We start from the raw sequence: 22,324 nt of genomic DNA on the forward strand, positions 1-22,324 counted from the left end.
TTTTGAAACCACTTTTTCTTACCTCTATTATCATTACGAAATTTATTATTTAAACCATTAGTTTTTGGATAAAGTGCGCCATGCAGTAATTGAAAGCAAATGAGCTCACAAAGTCGCTTCCTTAGATCAAGAGAAAGCTCTATGGGGACATATTTAGCAGCGGTTCCGTGAGGGTTTTCAGATTTTCCGCGCGCAATTGAGACTTGACCCTTACTGTGATTGAAGATATCGACCTGTATAAACCCATATGCGCTTCGATTTTCCGTAACCGTCGCACGTGGCCTGTTACTGGTAATTAATGAAAGAAGTAATCGACTACACCAAGAGCCTGTCTCATATTACAAAAGATAACTTAATTTGACACAATTATAGTTTTTAATAAATATTAATCTCCGGGTCCTTATCGAACAAAATTTGTTTATTTAAATAAAATTACCGTCAGTAATTGCAGTATGTCGTCGGCAGCTGTACCAGTTATGTACTGTGTTCTAGCACACGGCGTCCTTCTAAGTATCGAAATACTAAAATGGTACATTTGAATGTATTATACAAAAAAATTGTGTAACCATGCAAAACATGGATGGGTATAGATTCTTCTTGTTCTCTCAGCGTTTCTGCGCGCTGCCCGGATCCAGCGAGCCCTCACGACCTTCACTATGTCGACCTGATGAAGAGCGTGCCTGGGCCGCGAAATATGGAACAGAAATTATAATTTCCTCGACAACTTCATTCCACGACTACTATTTCTCGTACAACTGTTCCTGTGTACCGATACTGTGATCAATGTTTTCAAAATCAAATTACGATTCAGACGACTCTTTAATAAATACTTTGTTTTCTTATCGATTTGAATATCACTGACATATGTTTTTAACAAAATGGTTCTATCGACTCAAACAATTTTTTTGAGTAATTTCATCTTTCCTTGAGTAATTTCATAAAGTTCAGATAATTCCAATTAACGAATAAATAAATTTTGGAGCCGCCTATATACTAAAGTAAGACTTTGTAGATTCCAAAATTACTCGCTAAACAGCCGTCTCCGACCACCGACAAGTCCCGAACGTTTGTATTTGCGCTCACAGCAATTTTCTGTTAAAAATTCCATAAGAGCCTAAACTTACTCGTTTCTATACAAAGGAGTTAATTAGGTAAATTTAGTACGTAGCGGCCGGAGCTGAGTCTCCCCGAGGAGCTGTGGAGCGTCGGTGCCTTTCAAAAACGTTTAAGTTAACCGCCCCTTTGCTCACCCTCTGCGCCCATCATCCCGCAGATTGCATTAATGCCACTTGGTCAGCAGTGTGAGTCATGTCCAAAAAATACAACAAAAAGCATTTATAAGAAAACCATTCACGGCAATCCAATATTATTAACGCACAAAGTGTGAATTATATGTGACATTAATATTGTACGCCGGGAATCGAACACGCGACTGCAAGTCCTTATCTTTATGCTTACACTGCTCGACATTTATTTAAGTGATCACAAAAAAATCAGCGGTTTATATCTCAAAGTCCGCAAATATATTTAGGAAATAACCTAATTACAAATGTAAATTATCAATGCAGCTTAGCAAAGTACGTTGAGAAGCGTCAATAGCGTGTGTTAGTCATAACTTTTGAGAAAGTTTCTGCGCAGCGATGCAACAGGTTCATTAAAATGCACGCACATATTGATACGCGCTGAGTAATGGCCGCCGCGTAAATAGAAAGCAATTATTGTCACAATCGAAACGCGACCAGTTCTCGAACAAGAAGCGGGCGCGAGCTGGGCGCAGCCCACGCGCGGACCCACTCGCGCCCACGGCCACGCGCGCTCCCGCCGGCCTGCACTCCTTCTACCCGACCTTGTATTATCTTAATCTTCAAAACACATTTACTGTATAAGTATAAATATCACTTAAATCCGCAAGACACACAACTAGAAGAGAAAAATATTTATTTGATGCCTAAGTAAAAGTAGCGACATTATTCACTTTAATTATGATCTATTTAGATACATTCAGAGCAATTAAAAGTCAAAGGCCCTTTCACGACCCATTAAGCATTAACAAATTCATTACGTGACCAATCCGTTGCATATTATAATTGTTATCTCTATATAAGTAGAAAATATTCGCGGAATTTGTTAAGCTCGAACAATAACGCTATTTTTTTTCGAAGGAAATAATAGAAAAGTCGTATGAAAAATCGTGCAAACTTTTCTTTTGCCATGGTAGAGGCACTAGAGACCAAATAGTAAATGTAGGGAATAATATAAAAGAGCCGAGAGTTTGATGTACCAGTGCTCCTATGTTTCTATTACTATTAGAAGGCGTCCAATTGCGTACGGTGGAACTATTAATGAAACATTTTTCGGATATTGGATACATGTCTAGCTTGTGAAAATGATGATGTACATGGTCACACGTGGTTGTCCACCATCTGCCTGCGCCGAGTACTAGAGTTTTTAAGTCCCATAGACAAAAAGAATTGAAACTAGAAAAGTCGAGGGCTAACATCCCAGATGTAGCTATCCAAGCCGTTATCTCATCAAATGGATTCAATCCGCTCAAAATTTGATACAAAACATCATGCTCCATGGTGTACGAGAGAACAACAAGCAGCATGACGAAGTCTAAGACGAACTAATCGGCTATCACGACCGTCAGTAATAACGATGCGAGTGGGATACATATTGTGTGTGTGTAAGAACGTACTAACAAAAACGAATTCGATAGAAATTATAATACATAAGAACTAGTGAATATTTGTGACGTTTTACAGTTTCCTAATATTTATAACCATTTTTCATAACGTACATGTTTAAAAGTTGTTCCTTTTGGAGATTAATATGAACGTAGTTGTGACTGTACAATGTACAATAGAAAAGGATATGACTCGGAAGTACCTTAAAAAGTTTCCAGCAATATAGGTTTAGTAAATAAGAAACTATAACAAAAAAGTTAATTTAAAAATGAGTTAACAAAAATGGTTATAATTATTTAAAAATTCAACTAGAAATAATTGAGTCAAAACTGTGATAATGTAGCCAACTGTGGTCTAGGAACAAAGAAGAGGGAAGGCAAGTGATGCGCGGGAGATTTTAATGTGAAAGTAGATAGAGATTGCGAAGGACAGGAAAATTGTTATAGCAGAGATCGTGAAGGATAAAAGCAGAAAATAAAATAAAACCCTTTACCCAAGCTGTAACGTTCCTGCTGCGATGTGTGACACATGGCAGGGGCGAAAGAGAGATCTCGTAAATAATAATAAAAATTATAAAATAAGGTGGGAAGAATTATGGTGCTAGTGCCGTCAAGCAAATATAATGCAGTGCGGTCCCAACGTGTGTCTCATTCATAAGAACCTAGACCAAACGTATAAATTATTCAGTCATGCGATTTAAAGAAATGACTACGGGTCGTTTAGATGTCACGTTGATAACTGGGTGATATGCGAAGCTCTTAAGTGGCGCAACCTACATCGGCAGCGCGCGGAGACGGAGCGGCGGCGTGGGAGGCTGCGTACCTCGTCAATCATCACCGCCGCCGTATATGGGCAGCGCGGTGGTGCCGAGCGCCGCGGCAGCGCCTAGGCGTGGACAGGGATCTATTGAACCACACGCTGATTCACCGGGTTCACTGCACTTCATCAGGCGCAAAAACTTAAGGACAGTAAGAGCATGCTGCGCGGGGAACCCCCTCTGATACATTTTTTAATGTGCAGTTGAACAACCGTAGCGGTCACTGTCAACCGTGGGTGTGATATTATTATGTTCTCCTTCATTTGTAAGCCAGGAAACAACACTGGTGTTTGTGCTGATTTTTCCAATTATGACCATAACTTGTAAAAAATCCTAATATAGTGTAAGCAATTTTTAAGTAATGAGAGAGCATGAAATCAATTGCTCCAACTACTATATAAAGAACATTAAAAAATAATCACAAAAAAAACATTCGAGTTTATTGTGAGCTTTTTTCAGATGGGGGTGCGTTCGGAACCTCTGTAGTTTTCAACTAAAGAACGCCTTATACAGGAGTTAAGTCTGATTCAACTTTCCATTAAGTAGGCTTCACCGGCATTCTTATCATTACTTACACGAGTGGTCACTTTATGGATATGTGACACATAAAGTTAGGGAACGAATAACAAAAGAACCATAGTATAATATTTTTTGTGCAAAATCCTTTTATGGATTTTGAAATTTGAATATGTTAAATTTTGAAATTTACGTGTGTGTAATAGTACGTGTTCTGGCCCCGTATCTCCATACGAGCAAATGCAGTGTCAGTATGAATTATTTAGTTCACTTATACAAGCTACAAGAAAACATCATAAACATTGTTCTTTATTCAGATTACGCGGCGAAAAGACCAGACGCTTGGCACACGCAGCACCGCCACCGACCTGCACACTGAGCCCATGCGAACTCAGATGAATCATTGCTTAGTTATTGATTTTAAGTTCGTTTTCACGATACAAGTTAAAAATAACTTTTAGTACATTTTTAAGTGATCACGTTACGCAATGTTGAGAGTTATTAACTATTTAAAATTATTTACTAAATAAGAAACATCACAGTGAGAAGTTCAATTCAATTTATCAATTTATTCGCAAGTTAAAATTGTTTCGATTCAAGAAAATAGCATTATAGGAAAATTAGCTGCTCTGAGAATTTTGGGCAAATAACTGGCAAAACAAACAAGGTAAATATGAGACACGTAGAGATATGGAATCTTTAATGACAGTGTTTGGAACTATGAGAGATGTAACAATTAAGCCTTATAAGGTGTTTAGGAAGGGCCGCGCGCTGACAGCGGCCGAGTTAGCAGCTGTTTGCTGGCGGTGGGGGCGGTGGGGGCGCGGGCGGCGTGGGTGCGACACCGGCGGCGCTGCCTACGTGCCGGCGGTGCCCTGCGCGCGCACTCCGCGGTTGATGACAACTGCATTATATCTTTGCCTTACGGAGCGATTGAATTGCACCGCGTGCCCGCTGATCTCACGTAGCATTAAAGTACATCTGAACGTCACATGAGCACCGCGCTGCGATAGTAACTATCGATGCCGCTTGAAACATCATCGTATAAAAAATTATTGCAACATATCCATTAAATATACTCGACTTTATCGAACGACACGTATACTGTACAAGAGCCAAAACAATAATAAAAAAGAAAGTCACAGATTATGCTGTGCTTGCTGGCAGGGACAGCCACATGATTACAACAGAAATCGCCACGTACTGGACAGATTTTCTCTTGCTATCAAAGTCCGAGAACCGATTAAATCGAACTTCGAGCTCTCTCGGTCACCCTCGAATCGGGAAACATGTGATTAGTGACAGCTATATTGACATTTCATGTTCTTCTTGCGCTTGGTTGCTCCATGAAACATACGCCCAAGCAACCTTAGAACTTGGCAGCCTTCCAATTCGGGTAATAAAAAAACAATTTATAGTACCGAGTCGAAGCTCTTGATTCAGCTCTATAGCTTAGAATCTAAAAAAAGATTTTCGCTGTGCGCTCTGTTCTGTTCTGTCCCGTCCAATCCGCGAAAACTCTTAACGCTACTTGGGCAAACAGTAAACTTTTTCGAAGTAATAAAATCTGTAAATGATGTTCATAGATAATAAATAACACAGTAGCTTTATATGAGATTTTAGTAAATATAAAAGCGGTTGAAAATAGAATATATTCGGAATAAACGACGACATAACCGCCTAAATAACCGGTGTTAGCGAGTGCGTTACACGAACTCGCTCAACGTGCGGGCAGCTGCACCGAACGAAATGATTCATATGTTATTGTCGCTCGCGCCCGAATATTAAGGCACCTGCACACGTGCGAGCGGACACAACCACTGGATTGATGAAAACATCTCTATGCGGCTGATGTTCTAATATGATAGACTTTCTTCGATCGAAGAAATCTTATACTGATAGCAGAACGACTCGATATGTGTGTATTGTTATAAATACTTGTTACTCAACATTTTTTATTAAAAACTGCATCTGAGTGACGCGCGGTCGCCCGGGTTGGAGCGCAAGCATGGGCTGAGGCGTAAACAAGTACATCTGTACTACATTTTATCAAAATTAAGACAATTTTCTTTTTATTATATTCTAGATTCGAGTGAGCCAGAGAACTCTATCGGGTGCTATTGTGGAAATATATTGCGTAACTAATACCCTCCCGTCGCTGCGCCAGAGAAGTGACAAAATGTCACCAATGATTCCAAATAACAACCATCTCGTGGTTTGTCAACAGAAAATACCTGAGAGCATCCCCGCCCTGGTTTTTTCGGATTAATAATTCCCCCCTTACACAGTTTCCCAAATTATCATAACCGTGAACTCCTGTCACTAGCTTCTGCTGTATGATGTCACGTCGTCGATATCAACTGTTGCCAACCTGTATGGTAGCGCGTGCAGCAGTGTTATGTGTATTGCATATCTGACAGGATCGTATCAGGATACGTCCACGTGTCGTCTATTTATTTGGTGATGATTAGCTTCTTCAAGTATTAAAATATATTTTGTGTAAAATGATAAGAATAAGAAGATAAAGTAAAATTCATTTATTCAACATTTTAAACAGAATGAATTAATTTTGATTTTGCTCCGCAAGGTGTTATAGTTGTGGAAAAGAAGCAGGAAGAAACTCCACAATAATTTTAATAAAGTTTAACAATACAGCTTTATACCTATAAACTTTACACTAAAAATATGGAAAGCGTCACATTTAGTAACTGCTTTTGAATTAGAAATGAGGAGATCCGCATAAAACTGACGCCAATCAAATAATATACAGTCAGGATCGCGGCAGGTAGTTACAGGCGGGCAGTGCAAGATCATGGCGATATTGGAGAAGGTCCATGCCTTGCAGTGAGTGTCTATTAGCGGATACAATGATAACGGTAACAAAGTAACTGCTGTTGTGATTCCTCCACTTGGCCAGAGATTATCGACCGCGTAGGTTTTCGGCTAGGAAACCCATCGCAGGTAAATCAGCATGTGCGACAACAAGCAGCGTCTGTATCGCCCGAAGGCTTTGGCGGAATAAAAGAACGGATCCATCGACTTGAAGCGACATTCAGTCCCTTCCTCGGGCACCTTCATTTGTTAAATTACATTCTATATTATTTAATGGACGCAGCACCGGCGAAGTAAACGCGCGATCTTCGCATCGCACGAGAGTTTTTCCAACGCATTCGTGTCGAAAGAATGCATTTATTATCCATTATAATTCTCACGGTGATAACGGTTATTATAAATACGTAATGAAATTTGCTCGCTGCCACCGCGCGGCGCGACCTCCTTGTAAGGAGAAGCGCTTTTAAATAAAGCATTAATATTTCCCTGCCGTGGGACGTTACCACAGCTTAAAAAGTACCTAAAGCATATTACGCTATACTCGGCGGCTGTCAAGAGCCTCGTAAACTTTTATAATTTTATTGAACGGCTTTTCTCTGAAATAAAATTCTATTGACCGGCGAGGAGGGCCGGAACAGGTGCGGTGCCTACGCGTATCAATAATAAAACCAAACAGGCGCGATGGTGAGTTCGTTATGGAGCGCGCGCCAAAACCACAGACTATAAACGCCTTTCAGATCGCCCGAAAACGCTTCCTCGCGGCACACCTCGCGGCCCCGCAGCCAACGTCGTCGACATCTCATCGCAGCCACGGCACAACATATATAATATAATATTTTCATGTTCACAAAATTTCAGCACTATCTATTTATTCAATTATCTTAAATAGCCGATGGACTTCAGCAAATCCAAAACTAGTTTTTAATGTGAGATTCTGTCTAAAGCCAAAGTATAAAAGCTAAAACAAAATTACTTTAATTATTTATAGCCTTATGATTAAATGTGATAAATTCGATAGGTCATCATTTTACACGTATTGTGCATTCGTGTAAATAAAATACATTACGTTTCTAACACTGCATAAAATAGTTTTATTGACTTCCAGTTATATCACTTGATTTGTTATCTTTAAAATAATAATAATATTATTTTACAAACAAAATGACAACATCGACTTATAATAAAAATAACCCTTTCAGCTTTTAGATTAAATTTTAAGCTCTCGCAAAAACGTCAACGTTTGTATAAATCGTGATTATCTCTTTAAATTCAACCATTTTATATTTTATATCCTACGTACACGGCAGCGACTTTACATTTTAACAAACAAGCAAGTGTTTAGCTGCAATCTCGCGCTAAATGCTACAAAGTAACGAGTAAATAAGGTTTGTTGCGGAATTTTCCGTGACCGGAAATATCGAATAACTGTTAGTGTCATAAAGTTTAAAAAGGAAATTACGTTATTGAAATTTAACGATATAAACAAGTCTTTTCTCCTATATTCCACAGACATTAGCATTAGTTCGTGCCTTTGTTTTTAAAATTTCATTTGATATTTCGGATTTTTAATTTGCTCGCGTTTCTGCTTGTCACAGTGTTTAATAATTCTCTTAAACTATTTCCTAACTTAAGTCTTAGGTTCCTAAATCATTGGTGTCTTGTTTGTTTTTCACGAGGCCCCAACAAGTCCAGTTTTTAACTTCACGCTTCGTGTGACCTCTTCCTCATCGCTACTCCACATTGGCGTCCTCAGGCTGTGCGCCAGTGTCTGTGCGGTTGCCGTACTCGCCACATCGATGAACCTTGCGATCGTAGGTTGCAAGTTCGATTCCCAGAATATATAATATATATTCATATATATAATTCACGCTTTGTGCTTTAACCCGACTCCAAGCATGACAGTTGTAGTATATTCATCCATATCTTTAGGGGAGGCTTATACCTTGGGTTGGGTGTTTATGGGCTAAAACGAAGACGACATAATAAAGTCAGAGAGTGCTGTATTGTATCGATTTAAAATGTCGGTACCATGACCGCGCTCAGCGAAGCGTGCTGCCGGCAGGAACATCATTCACTTGACAGCCCAATTACAAAGAAACTAAGAGTTTGATATGCGCGGGCACACGTGTGGGGCTCGCTTTTATCGGGAACTACCACATGTAACATACAACGCATCCACATGCAGAGCAACAGTGTTATTGTGATGTTTTTTTCTGGTGGCCTAGTCCAGCTTATACAATTGTAATTAACCCTATAAGAGGAAAAGAACAGAGTAAACATTTAATATTAAGATTGATCACGTCGATGAAAAATAATAATTTGTTGTTGTTCAAATGTGATTTTGATTCTTAGACGCCTGGTAATACATCCACATTGATTCTATCTGATTGACAGTTACAAAAATTTGTCGGAACAAATTTACGCCTGTCTTCTGGGCGTCGTCAATAAAACGACTGTAAAAAATTGCGTTGGCTGTCAGTGTCCACATAATAATATATTAAGATGTATCGTGTCCAAGACACAAGATTTATATCAGATAAAAATATCTCTCATCCAAGTGTTCGTTCCGATCTAAAACCGAAAAAAAATTCTACTTCAGTAAATTAAGGACATTTATGAAAGTGATCACAATAACCCGAGTAAGTTTATTGTAATCTTTTGAATTCAATTTATGGTAGGGTCGCGAATGTCCTTTACGGAAATACAATTTAATTCTAGTTTCTATTTAGTTGGGCTCTTCTAGTATTCTTCTATAGATGTATTTAAGCTATCGCTACGATTGAAGCTAAGTGGGGAAAAAATGGAATGCAGATATCAGTTGGCATACTGACATACACCTCTTGTTTATTTTTTTTCCTTACTCGTTCACCACTACTTTGGGCAAGAGGCTTTCTTTTGTTTAATTATCCTCTTCCATGCATTACAATTTCTTTCGCTCTTTTCGTCATTCTTCCTTCACAGTTTCTTTCGTGCTTTTTTCATTCTTTTTCTCCTTCCATACATCACCGGATTCTTTTCTCCACAATTTCCATGATATCGCAGTTACGATTTTTCATTATTGGAATTTCCTTAGCCTACTTTGTGTCACTTAATTTATCAAATTTTTAACATTTTACATTTTTTCCTCAAATTTATTTTAGGTATACCCTGTTATATCATTATATTCATTTGATTTATGGTCTGACTAAATATTTAGTTCTTACCCGACCTTATATATTCCTATTTATAACCTTCTTGATTATCTCAACAGCTAAGAAACGCGGGACGACATTCATCGTCGCTCATTGGAGAGGCGACGTGGCCTATCCCTGTCTTTCTCACTGTTTTGATTTCGAGACCCTTCCTTGGTCTTTCGAATGCAAGACAGCCGGTGACCAGGTGCACCACTGTCTAGTTCACCCTCCAGACTTTTGCTCTTCAGGGCTGCGAACTTGACCAGCTAATACGCTCTCTCATTCCCCTCAATGCAGTTTTATACATTGCCCTGTCTCTCTCACTTTCATTCATCAATCATGTTTTCTTTCACTCTAAACGCTAAGGGATGGAGGGTGCCAGATCCTACGAGTTTCAAAGGCGGACCGCAAGCGGCTCATTATGGTGCGAGTTTGCGCCAACTCTCTGGCCGCGTACTCTCGTGTTTAATTATTGTCGTATGTACATTACAAAAAAGCGTGGTAAAATGGCGGCAAGTAATGTCAGCTACCCATAACATCGTCGCACAACCCGGAGTATTGCAATTCAAGATCAAAACTCATGGTGTAACATCTCTTAAGCATGATGAACTAACGCGGTATCCAACAATCATGATGACAAAACGAGTGTACGCCACAAAGGGTACACAATTAAGAGAAACTTTTTACGTTCGTACGTTACGTGGAGACCTGATCGTTTGAGATGGTTCCACCGCACTCTCCTCTATAGAATAACCGCGGCCGCGGATTCGCAGTGAACTGCCGCACGTATGCCAAGTTTCGCATTAACGCGCGTTCATTCTCCTGAATGGAGAGACCTGAAAGGTAATGAAATGGATAGGAATGGAAAATAACGTGACGGACTAAAGAAGAATGAGTCAGAGATATTAAAAAAGACTCAAGAAGAGTAAGAAATTAAAAAATATATAAATAAATGATTAAGCAAAGCTGTCCCTGGGGACCTAAGACAGTGGTTGTACGAGTAGTCGCTAGTCGCAGGGTTAAAAAAAACTGATAGGATTCTAACAAAAGTCTTTCGGTGTCCCTGTAGTAACATTTCCCTATGAAGCAATATAAAGTAGCAATGTCACAACCCTGACTTTTCCTTCAAGGTCAGATTTGATTACAATAATACCGGTACATTTCCTAGAAGAGAGAAATATTTATCAAGTTACACCTCTCACCGCAACAGTCTGATGCTCGGTCTAATATTGCTCCTATAGAGATAACCCCAGTTAGAGCAAAACAGTGAGTAGTAATAAGACCCAGCCTACCTCATACAATAATACAAGATAATTTAAGCGAATAGTATTAGTCAAATATTATTATATAGCGGCATTGAACTATTATAGTTTAAGAAAATAGTGTAAGAGTACAATTGTAAAAATAAAGAAAAGACATAAACATAACCAAAATGTAAATTAGCATAGCTGTAATATTAAGAACTTAGGTGAAGAATGAGAGAAGACGGAAGAAAGGAATGTAATAAAAGATAAAGAGTGGAAGACATTGTGATGTGTGGCAGTAGAGAGAATGAATGATAATGTGACGTATGATAGAAGAAATAAATTAAGAGTGTGAATAACTTATTGTAAATATTAAAAACCTTAACCTTACCCATGTTAGGGGAACACGAGAGGCCTCCAATAAAAGGGGCCAAAAAAAACCCCAGTTAGAGATACCCAGGCAAAGATCGGATGCAACATAGATTACTGTGAGTGCTCTGAGCGGCCTCGCAATGGCGGCGGCGGCAGGGGAACTGGCAGACGAGCCTCGTACTAATGGTTCCATTATGCTTTAACGGGTGCGCCCGTGACCGCGCGCGACGGAGCGCATTCGGTGTATTTGCAGTACGCGCGGCGCTCGCACTCAACACGGATGCCTTACCACTCGACAATCATCTACTTGTTATTGACTTGCGATACTCAACTTCGACAACATTGTACAAGAATAAATGCTTAAATAACCTTTTAAGGAATCCAATAAATACTACTCTACTACTTGTCTCAGAGAACATAAGAATTTTTTCGTTTCATATTGATTCTACAACGAATAGTGGCATTAATGTGTCTATTAAAATAGCTAATAGACTTTAGTTTTTCACATTTCTCCATTCCCGTAAATATTATATTATATTATATAGATATTTAATTTAAAAAATTAGTTAATAGCTAACAAGCGGTTGTTAAGAATTTTTGGGATTCTTTTTAGTGTTGGTAGGTCTTGGAGGTATTATAAGAAAAACACGAAGTCAGAAGTAGAGATGTGTATATTTATCAAACTTAGCACATATTTACACCGATTTAAAACTATGATAACAATGTTCAACCAATTAAAATCGTCAGCCAATCACGCGTCGAGAAGTGTTGTAAAGCGCTCTCTTTAATCCGATGTATACAAAGAATTATATATCTGTGGAATTCCCCTGTGTCGCTCACGATGACGTCACTCAGCTCCTATAAACCTTTAATTGATATTTTTGTGAATTTTTAAGTCATGTGTGTACGTATGTATATATCGCACTACGTCAAGCTTGTTTACGAGTTTTTGTCATCCGTGGAAACGATGATTGACGTAATGTAAATTATTTTTAATCTATAACAAATATATTTGCTGAAAACTTGTTATCGGGCTACCGTTACAACCACTTGGGCTTAATGCTTCAAAATAGGATTTTTACGCACTGAAATTACCCGTTAACACTATTCATACATAAAACCTTTCATGTCACCGTCTGCTAAAGGTATCATATCAAAATGTTATTATTTTAAGTCGAATTCATTTATCATCATTCCAATCGTTGGACTTTCCCATAGATTACCAAAAGGACTGATTGGAAGCGGTCTGCATCCAACGTGGTAAAAAAATTTCCTCAACGTCCTTTACAAGTAGACGTACGAAGAGGACGCTGCTGTCCATCCTCTGGAAACTTGTACGTGAGCAATGGCAATCCTATGTAATTAATGCAAAAAGTGGGAATTATATACAGGACTGTATCCTGGGAGTTGAACCAGCGACCTACGGCTACTCCTCTACCGCGAGGATACCCCGTGTAATAATATTTAACTTATATTTATTGCGCCACAAATGCGATTAAAAATATCTGCCAATTAATAGATAAAAGCACAGCTAAATTCTTTTAATCTACTTGTTTTCACAGCACAATGTCCTGTCGGCTACTTTTATGATACTGTACTTAACGTTCTGTTTTTGCTTTTTACAAAATGAGACAGAGACTAAAAGAAATTTTTTTTAAATAAAATTATGTGAATACATAGCCTATATTTAATATTGTTTATTACATAAGATGTGTAGAATTGTAAGAAAATTTGTAAACAAAGTTACGACTATAAATAAAGACAATCACATGTCTGGGCTCCAAAAAATTAATAATTCCTTTTAAGATAACTGTGTACGTTCTTCCAATAAACTATCTTTTAACACGTCTAAGTTAACAAGCAATATTTTTTAACAATTTATCAAAATAAACTAACAAATTAAAACATATCAATGTATATAATATTGTTGAATAGTAACTCGGTTTCATAAATGAATTGCTCTAACTACCGCATACCGGATGTCTGCGAAAGTGATCACAAACAAATCGACCTTATTGTGAATTATTTTTCATGTTCTCACAGAGTCCTCGTAGCCGTGTATTTCTACTTAAAGGATTTCATTAAAGAAGATCTCTATTAGATTCTTCTGGCATGCGTCTCATCGCATAACCAAGTGATGACTGCAAATGGTCCCAAGTGGATAATATAAGAATAGATTAATAAATTGCAGGCCAAGTGTCTCCAGGGAGGTTAATTCAGTCGAACTGATCATTTGGCTACAGTGACATAGTACATCATCGAGAGAGCCGTTAATCTGAAGATATACGAACAATGCTGGAAGCAGAAGACCGCAACCCAGTCTTGTCGTGTCGAAAAAATCTCCATTTTTCAGTTGAAAAATATTTGAAATAAATAACATCCGAGATATACTTTCTGCTAATTTGCGTAAGATTAAAATCACAACGTACTTATAAAGTTTATAAACAAAAATGTGTCAAAAATCACTCTGCGGGCACTTCAAGTCGTATTAACTTATTAATCAATTAGTTTCTTGTGAATTCTGTGTCACCACGTCGTCGCCTGCGGCTGTGTGCGTGTGCGTTTGTGTGTGTTGGCGCGCCCACGTTGCGTGGGCCTGCGCGCGCGCACCATTTAATTAACTATTACGATAATTTATTACCTTCTCGTGTTCCTGCTTTGAACGCATTCCTGTCATTGCTAAATATTTTTTTTAACATAATAGAGGTAAATAAATATGAATTTATTAGGGACTCTCGATGGAGTAGAATGCACACTCATCAGCCTGATGTGCACCGAGCTGCAGGCCGCGACAAAGCAATTTAATTACAAATACGTACGGCAACACCGTACGTTACCGCTATGAGCCCGGAAAATCGCGCAGAGGTAGAGTATACAGAAAACAAATTGCGGTACGTGTTGTAAAGGAAAAGGTGGAAAGCCGCAGATAGAGCGAAAATAAGAATAAAAGACCCAATCTTCAGATGAAACCAATATTAGGAAGAGGAAGAAGTTCCGTATTTATAAGGGACTTTAATCTTGTATAACTTAAAGTGAGTCATCAAATATGTTACCAAGCTCATAACACGAACGGCTTGACTAATTCAGCTATTTTTATATAGATTTATAAATGATTCTCATGGAGGAATAAAATGAAAATGAAAGATAGGAAACTTTACCCTTACAAACAAATGCCCTTCTCCGTCAAACATTTGACGTCAATTGAAACCAAGAAGTGGCCATAAAACATTACATCGAAGCCATAGTCAGTTTATGACTAAACTGTTGCAGTGCCGAATTGAAAACATGTTTTTGTGTTTATGTGGCCACACTGAAATATACTTTACTATTTTTGTTTGTTTTTCTTTATCTATAACTAAACAATTATACATTTATGTTTTTATAGCACAAACGGATCGATGTCATTTTAAGTATCACTACGGACTTGCAACTACTCGAACCGCAATAATGCTCGAAGAGTTCCAAGTCTCGGTAGAACTCGGGATAAACTTGACTTGGCATCGCTTGGCTCAAGAGAAGAGCACGCGAGATGCTATTGTAGACTAAACTACAATGTATCCATTCTCCAGGAGCTCGGAATCTAAACAGGCGTTTCGACAATCGTACACTTTTAAATATGGTAATACTTTGGTTCACTCGAAATAAAGACGACGCTTTAAAAACACTTGTCGACCAAAGTCGTGTGAATGGCTAAAAGGGTCGTATCGTTTTTAAAATGAAATCATTACGAGGCTTCTCACAGACTCGCCCCCGAATCTACAAGTGCAAGTGCCTCAAAGAGTGAAAGATGGTGTACTTCTCACGTCTTATCTAAATTAAACTCTCTGTCATATTTTAACATGCGTGCAACGACTACCAACAGTAAGAGCTTCTACAATCATGTACGGCTACATTGTGGGTAGGAAACATCGCGTGCGATCGGCATTACTAGTCATTTCTAAGGTTTTAAGGATTTGTCGAGCGCACGCCAAGGACGAGGGAAACTACACTGCCTCTCCTCAGATCAACTTCACGCACCTTCGTACGTTTATAATTTTTAGGTATAAAAAATATAATTAAAAATTCTCCTGATAGAACATTACTGCTTCTAACAATTATCGACGCGCAATAGCTGTTGTTATTAGTACGTATTAGTAATGCTGTACAATTATTTTAATTATGGAATGGATAATCTTACATTTAACGGATATCCTTTTAGTCCCTCCTTTATATCCATGCGGTAACACAATTTTCAAACTACTGTTTTCACACCACAAACACAACAAAGAACAAATGCGTAACAATGAATTAAATAAAACACTTATTCATCACATTTTATATCCAAAACTATTCAAGATATATGTATAATATGTCAAAATATGTCAAGAATCGAAGAGAACATAATTAACAAATGTCAATAAATGGCGCGTAATTCAAAAGGCAAGATGTCCGCCGTGCGCGCGAGGCAAAGGCACGGCCGCGTACTGCCAGCGCGGCGCAGGCTCCGGCCCTGGGTCACCGCCTACCGCCTGCAATGAGATCATAAAGGTGGTTCGAACATAATTTACACTTTACGCGTTACGGACTGCAGCGCAACTTTGCATGCCAATGAGCTGCCTTAAAATGCTAATTGATCATACCTCAAACAAATTACAGCGCGACACTTCAAATTTAGAATTTGTCATGCAAATGGAATAGTTATTGTTTACACTTGACGCAGAGTTCGGAGATGCAAGATGAGAATCGTACACAGAAAGACCTTTTCTAAAGAGCACGCAAGTAAAATTGTTCGGCGCAAAACCGCTGTGATACATAACAAATTCCACTATGCCAAATATGGCAAATAATTGTGCTAAGAGATAGTACGTTTGAGTTGTAAATTGAACCCGTTTCGCGGCTTGTGGCCGAGACCGTTACCCTGTATTGTTGTTTAAAGTTATTAAAACATCGCATAAAACACTTTACCGTTCGAATGTGTATTATTAGTTTGTGTATCGGCTGTCAATGCTGAGTATCGGTGAGTATGGTGAGGTGATGACAAACAAGCAGCCGATGACTTCACCGCAGCGGCGGCGGCGGCGCGTCACCGCGGCGCGGCCCGCTCGCGTTGCGCTGCGCTTTGTCCGCGGGGCAATTTGTGAGCTCACACCAGAACAACTGTTTACCTGCTATTTACCATTCATAATCGTCATTCATATTTTTGTATTTTTAACTATTATAGTATATATTTATTTATAAAATTTTCTCCCTTGAGCAAGGACTTGCACCGGGTTGAAAGGCCCTTTCATTTGCCTTTCACCTTGTCACGAGATATCTGATTTTAATAAAAAAATGCTTTATCAAACTGATTGGGACGTTACATTTTTTTCTTGAGTAGGTGTCGATGATTCAAAAACGTTATAAATCTATGATTACTAGCAACCGTTTGTGTAAAGTAAGAGAATAATGTCAGACAAACCTACTCAACTAGGAACTAGAAACAGAGGTCCCTTCATAGGGGATCATCATCTTGATGATAAGAGAGTTCCAAGCGCGACGGGGTCTGAGAGGCCACAACAAATCCGGTCGGATTACATTATACATTATTACTGTGATTACTTACAATATATTAAGTCTATTGAAACACGTTAAGTTATTTTTCTTATTACAAGTAAATGAATGTAAATATACGATTATATACTTATGGAGTTTGAAATTTTTTACGTGACATATTTAAAGCTTTAGGTTATTTATATTAACATTGATACAAGAAAGTCCCAAGCGAAGGCTGTTTATGTCACTTGGCAACTTAAACCCTAGTTGTCAATCGGGATTTATTTTATAATTTATAATTGGCCCACAGGTAACTAATTACTTACCAATAAACTGTGAATTGTAGTCAACATGGAGTTGCCTTGAGCACAGATAACAAAACGCTATGTTACGCTGCAATAAAAACACAATAACATTTTATGAGCGTCGATGTGTTTATTATACGTATCTACATAACAGACGTAAGCAGTAGTAAAGAGACAGCGGCAGACGGTGACCGTCCGGGCGCGGCTACTCGCCGCCTTGCTCCTCGATCGCGGGCAGGTCCAGCATCAGCGACTTGTGCTCGATGGCGCAGCGGAAGATGTTCCACGCCAGGTCCTCCGGCGTGTCGCCTGTCTGGTTGCTACACCCTTCGAACACCTGAACACAGTAAATTCTTCATTCGAATCTTTAAAACCCAAAACACTGATGGATATTTGACGAGGAATTGTTTTGTGGTTTCTCGAAGGCTGCCCAGCTAAGTTATATTTGTCGATTGATCTCTTTTTCGTAGTTGGACATATCTACTTTGACTTTATGCTCCACGTGTACGCTCGAGTATACAACTTCAAAAATCGAACCTTTAACACATATTAGGATTGAGACCACCTGGGCACTTGACATAGTTTTCGTCTCATCCATATTAATTTTAAAAGTCACAACAAATAAATTATGATATTTTGAACATTATTCCATATTTATTTCGGATGTAGTGCTGTTATTAAAGAAGGCTAAGATCGTATACGGCATCGTTTGTTGAGTAATGAGAATCCAGACAAAAAGTCCCGCAAAAAAAAATTTAATTTAAAATTTTGGTCCTTAGATCAAAATTGTTGCTCACCTCTGCGTTAAAATATTCACTTGATTTGATTGAAAGGACACATCACAATTAGTATGCACTTATGATTGAATGATATGATTATGAAAGGAATGGTTATTTATTTATTTATTTATGTTATGTCCATATATATCAAATTGGCGCAGCAAAACAGTTTAATTTCGTAACACGGATAAATCTGCTTTGTGGAAGTGCTCTGAAACTTAAACGAAAGCATTTTTCATTCAAATTATACCATTATTTTGTATTGATTTACGTTACATAAAATTTTGTCATTTACGTATTCATTGCTATAATTCTCCTGCTTTTATAAATCTTATTTGTTATATTACTGATATAACTAATTTGAAATATGTGACTCTAGAGTATACTGCTTTATTTAAGTGATAACTTTTGTTAGCCTTCAATTAATATTATTAATTTTTAAATGTGTTTGCACTCGTATTCTGCATATTTATGAACGCATCCGAAACACAAACTAAGTGTCGTACAAGGCAAAGGGTAGAAACATTTGCGAAGTGGTGTTGGTTTACCCTCAAAGAGCTCATACTAAGGAGCTAAAAATCCTCAGACTGCTTGCGTAGAATACTCAATTACTTTGGTGACATTGCACGAATGAGCTCCGATAATCTGAAGAAGGTAATATTTGTCGCAGATTCAAAATTGACGCAGTTTCAAAAGCATGCAACACCACTGTGCACAGCCACTTAAAACTTGCACAAACTAGAAGAGCTTCTAAAAATGGTAGCGGAGACTGACGTTTTTGGTTATGGCCCTCAGTTATGAGGAAGCAACTAGGATGAAATATGTACCAGCTGTAAGTTATTCATAATCAATAAAATAAAAGAGCACGCGATTCAGAAGAAAAAGACGGCTGACTCGCCTTGGCAAGGTTCGCGGGCAGGGCGCGCGCGTGCGTGGCCTTGCGCGGCTTGCCGTCCTTGCCGAGCAGCTTGCAGCGGCGCAGCGCGCAGTAGGCCCGCTGTTTGGGGTCGCCCGCGCCGCCGCCCGCCCCGCCGCCCGCCCCGCCGCCCGCCCCGCCGCCCGCGCCGCACGCCGCCCAGTGCGCGCGCAGCAACGACTTGCCCTCCTTGTCCAGCGCCTGCGCACCACGATCCTCATTAGGACATTTACTTAATTAACGTCAGAAAACAAAACCATATTTCATTAAAATGTCTAATTTATTTAATATAATAATTAACTTTAGTGGCAACAACAACTCTATTTGTGTTGTAATTTTTACGTCTTCCGAAATATTAAAAAAAAGGGAAATCACTACAGAAATATCCAATAATTACCTTTTGAAACAAGATATATAGAACATTAATATTCATCGCGGTTGTAACTGAAAGAAAAATTAAAAATATACACAAATAATTTCCTAACCACCAGTAAAAACTTTTGATTGTAAAAAAAATAGTATTACGTAGCCCTGAAGAGCAGATTACGTACCGGCAAGCGCAACGAGGAATCTCTGGTTTTGTATAATCTACAAAACGGCATTGTTAAAGCTGTTGGAAGTAGCTGGATGCAGGCCTCTTCCAACCGGTCCTAATGATAGTGAATAGGGGAGGCCTATGTCCAGCAGTGGTAGGATGAAGGATAAGATGATGAAACACATTTTTGTAAGCACTTGATAGTTAAAAATTTATTGCTGACACACCGACAGCGCAGAGAAAAGAGAGTAGTTGCTTAAACCGTCAGAGCGGTCGAATCTCCGAAGGCGTTTTTATATCAGTCGAATATAAGATGATTCTCCGCGACTATGTTGTGTTGGCAGTACGCTGCAATCACCGAAGTTATGTTCGTCAGGATTTTTCTCACTATCGAAGCTGTTCCCGACGCGTACAATTATACGAAATAAGTACTTCAAGAGCGATACGTACGATGCAGTTCTTGCAGCCCGCACTCGCCTGCAAACAGAAACAAACAGATCAGAGTTTCATTGCAGCCACGTAGCTGCCGCGGTATAACAACGTAAACGTGATATACCATAACAACCTGTAATATTACTGATAATAAAGTCTAATGGCTTCACTGAGGTCTAATGAACTTTACTTTTGATGTACAGAGTTGATGGCCCTTTGCCGCGTGTTTTCCTGCTGACCGCGTATATAATTATCGAGGTCATATGCAGGAATTATTTCTGCGAGGACTTTAGAGTGCTTCAGATTCTTTCTGAACGACGGAAGCTGTTGACCCAATCAACGCTAGCGTTTGAAACTTTCCGAAGTGAACAAATTTGAATAATGTTGCTTTCGATGTGAGAATGTGATCAAGTGTACAATATTTTAGCAACTACATTTAAAACATCAAAAATAGTGAAATATTCAGTAATTTTACCTACGCTGTTATCAAAAAATAAATAAAAAATAGATTATGTAACCCCCATTGAGTTTTAGTTTGAGTAAACCAGATTGTTTTCTACTTTTGCAGTGCTATGCTTAGGTTACCTTTGAGTAGCGCACAATAAAACTTTCTTCATACGAGTGTCCCCTTCCTTGATAACTTCCTTCCTCCCGTGTCTTAATTCTCTTAAGGTCTATTGTTAATCCTTTTATACAGTAGTTAGGATTGCGTTTATACAAGCAGCAACAACGTTTATACAAGTTTATTGTATTCACTTAACCATTACCAAATTGTCATGTAGCTCCAATGAGGTTCCGCGCACACAATCGCTGCGACATGTTTTAGAAATTACAGTACGTAGACTATGAGATATCTACGGAGCACTGCGATCGATAGACTGGAATCCTCAGGGAAAGTGCAAACGTTGTCGTCCTGAAAAGTTTTGGCGGCGGACAGTAATTGCAGAAACGGAACAAATAGGGAACACATGGATCAAGTCAAAACGCGAGGCTCGAGATCGACGCCCTCTGCTTACCCTGGGAGAGACAGGAATTTATGACAACAATAAGTAAATAATTAGTAAGCAGTACCTGGTAGGTACCAAGCAGAACGGCGAAGGCAGCCAGCGCAGCAGCGCGCGCGATCCTGCACGCCATGGCACGCGTTGACACTGAGGGCAGCACGCTTGCACGCGCCCGTCCGGAGGAGACACCCGCGTGCCGGCCTCGCCCCGGCTTATATACGGCCACCCTCCGTACCACGGCACGCCGGTAAGTTATTATCTACGTATGTAGTCGAAATATCAGTATATATACGAACGTAAATATAACACAAGGAGGCTTCTTTGCGCGCTAAACACAATTCAGACAACGGTGCCTTGATTTCGATATATAAAGTCGATTGCGTATCACCGGTGTCTTTGGCTGCTCTTTTAGTGTCTTCAGAATCCATCTTATTGACACTCTATATCAATATTTACATTACATATATTATTGAATATTTTAAAGAACTTTTCCTTAAAAAGATTGCGCGCCGTAAAAAACCTTTTGGTATTATTTTATTAATATTATATTTGAAAGAAGTTTTCTCTTACGTGCGATCACTTTATATTTTATGTTTGATGTACTTTTTATATAATGTTATAAATAGTAAATTATGAAGTAAAACTATCAATAAAAGATGGAGGAGGCTTATGTCGCTTCTAGCGACCTTTAACAAAATATCAATTTAAGGTAATTAACGTTTTTTTAATTGAAGGTAAAAAAACGTTAATTTAATGTAATTAAAAGTAACCCTACTAAAAACATTATATATCAAATTATTGTATTATCTATAAATAAATAAATACAGTAAATTTTAGATATCTTGTCACCTATCAATGAATACGTAACAGAACCGTTTTATATACGGCAACTTGTATTTTGAACTTAATATACTGCTGGTGTGCTTATATATAACCTTTTTCATACAGAAGACTATAAGCTGTGTGTATCCAGAAACAAGAAATGTGTTAAGCTTAGACATGAGCGTTGGAGAGCATCTGTGACTCTCCTTTAAGAGTAACCATGAAAATACTTCTTGCACATTGGCAGTTGAAGTCAGGTGCCACATAGAGCACAATCTATGGCAACATTGCGCATAAGCTGCCACAAGTCTTTGATGCCGCCCCTTGTGGTGTTCCTTTTCAATGTGGAAAGTTGGATCACGACATCTGATTACATTTT

At 38.7% G+C, this 22,324-nt stretch overlaps 2 protein-coding genes across 2 annotated transcripts in view; both read right to left on the minus strand.

The window, feature by feature from the left end:
• The window catches only part of LOC137920428 (uncharacterized), a 33,239-nt gene extending 17,231 nt beyond the window's left edge, over positions 1 to 16,008 (minus strand). The window contains exon 1 of the mRNA XM_068763789.1: positions 15,819 to 16,008. The gene's annotated coding sequence lies outside the window, so the exon portion shown is untranslated. The remainder of the gene's footprint in view (positions 1 to 15,818) is intronic.
• Positions 16,009 to 17,623: 1,615 nt separating this feature from the next.
• LOC137920410 (uncharacterized) lies at positions 17,624 to 21,256 on the minus strand. Its single transcript, XM_068763754.1, has 4 exons — positions 21,191 to 21,256; positions 20,138 to 20,164; positions 19,135 to 19,353; positions 17,624 to 17,794 (listed from the first exon to the last, which is right to left on the minus strand). The coding sequence occupies exons 1-4, from the start codon at positions 21,254 to 21,256 to the stop codon at positions 17,663 to 17,665; spliced, it is 444 nt and encodes a 147-aa protein (XP_068619855.1). The 3' UTR covers positions 17,624 to 17,662.
• Positions 21,257 to 22,324: the final 1,068 nt, after the last annotated feature.

Source organism: Battus philenor, unplaced genomic scaffold, assembly GCF_028537555.1.
Source record: "Battus philenor isolate CCGP_79_NKW_IND1 unplaced genomic scaffold, ilBatPhil1.0.hap1 SCAF_18, whole genome shotgun sequence".
Classification (NCBI taxonomy): Eukaryota; Metazoa; Arthropoda; class Insecta; order Lepidoptera; family Papilionidae; genus Battus; species Battus philenor.

Excerpts from the sequence above, each read along its gene's own strand:
- LOC137920410 (XM_068763754.1), bottom strand. The coding sequence starts at position 21,256 with ATGGCGTGCAGGATCGCGCGCGCTGCTGCGCTGGCTGCCTTCGCCGTT. Across the intron at positions 19,354-20,137 it reads CGGGCTGCAAGAACTGCATC|GCGCTGGACAAGGAGGGCAA; the intron begins GTACGTATCGCT and ends CGTGGTGCGCAG. Across the intron at positions 17,795-19,134 it reads TGCCCGCGAACCTTGCCAAG|GTGTTCGAAGGGTGTAGCAA; the intron begins GCGAGTCAGCCG and ends TACTGTGTTCAG.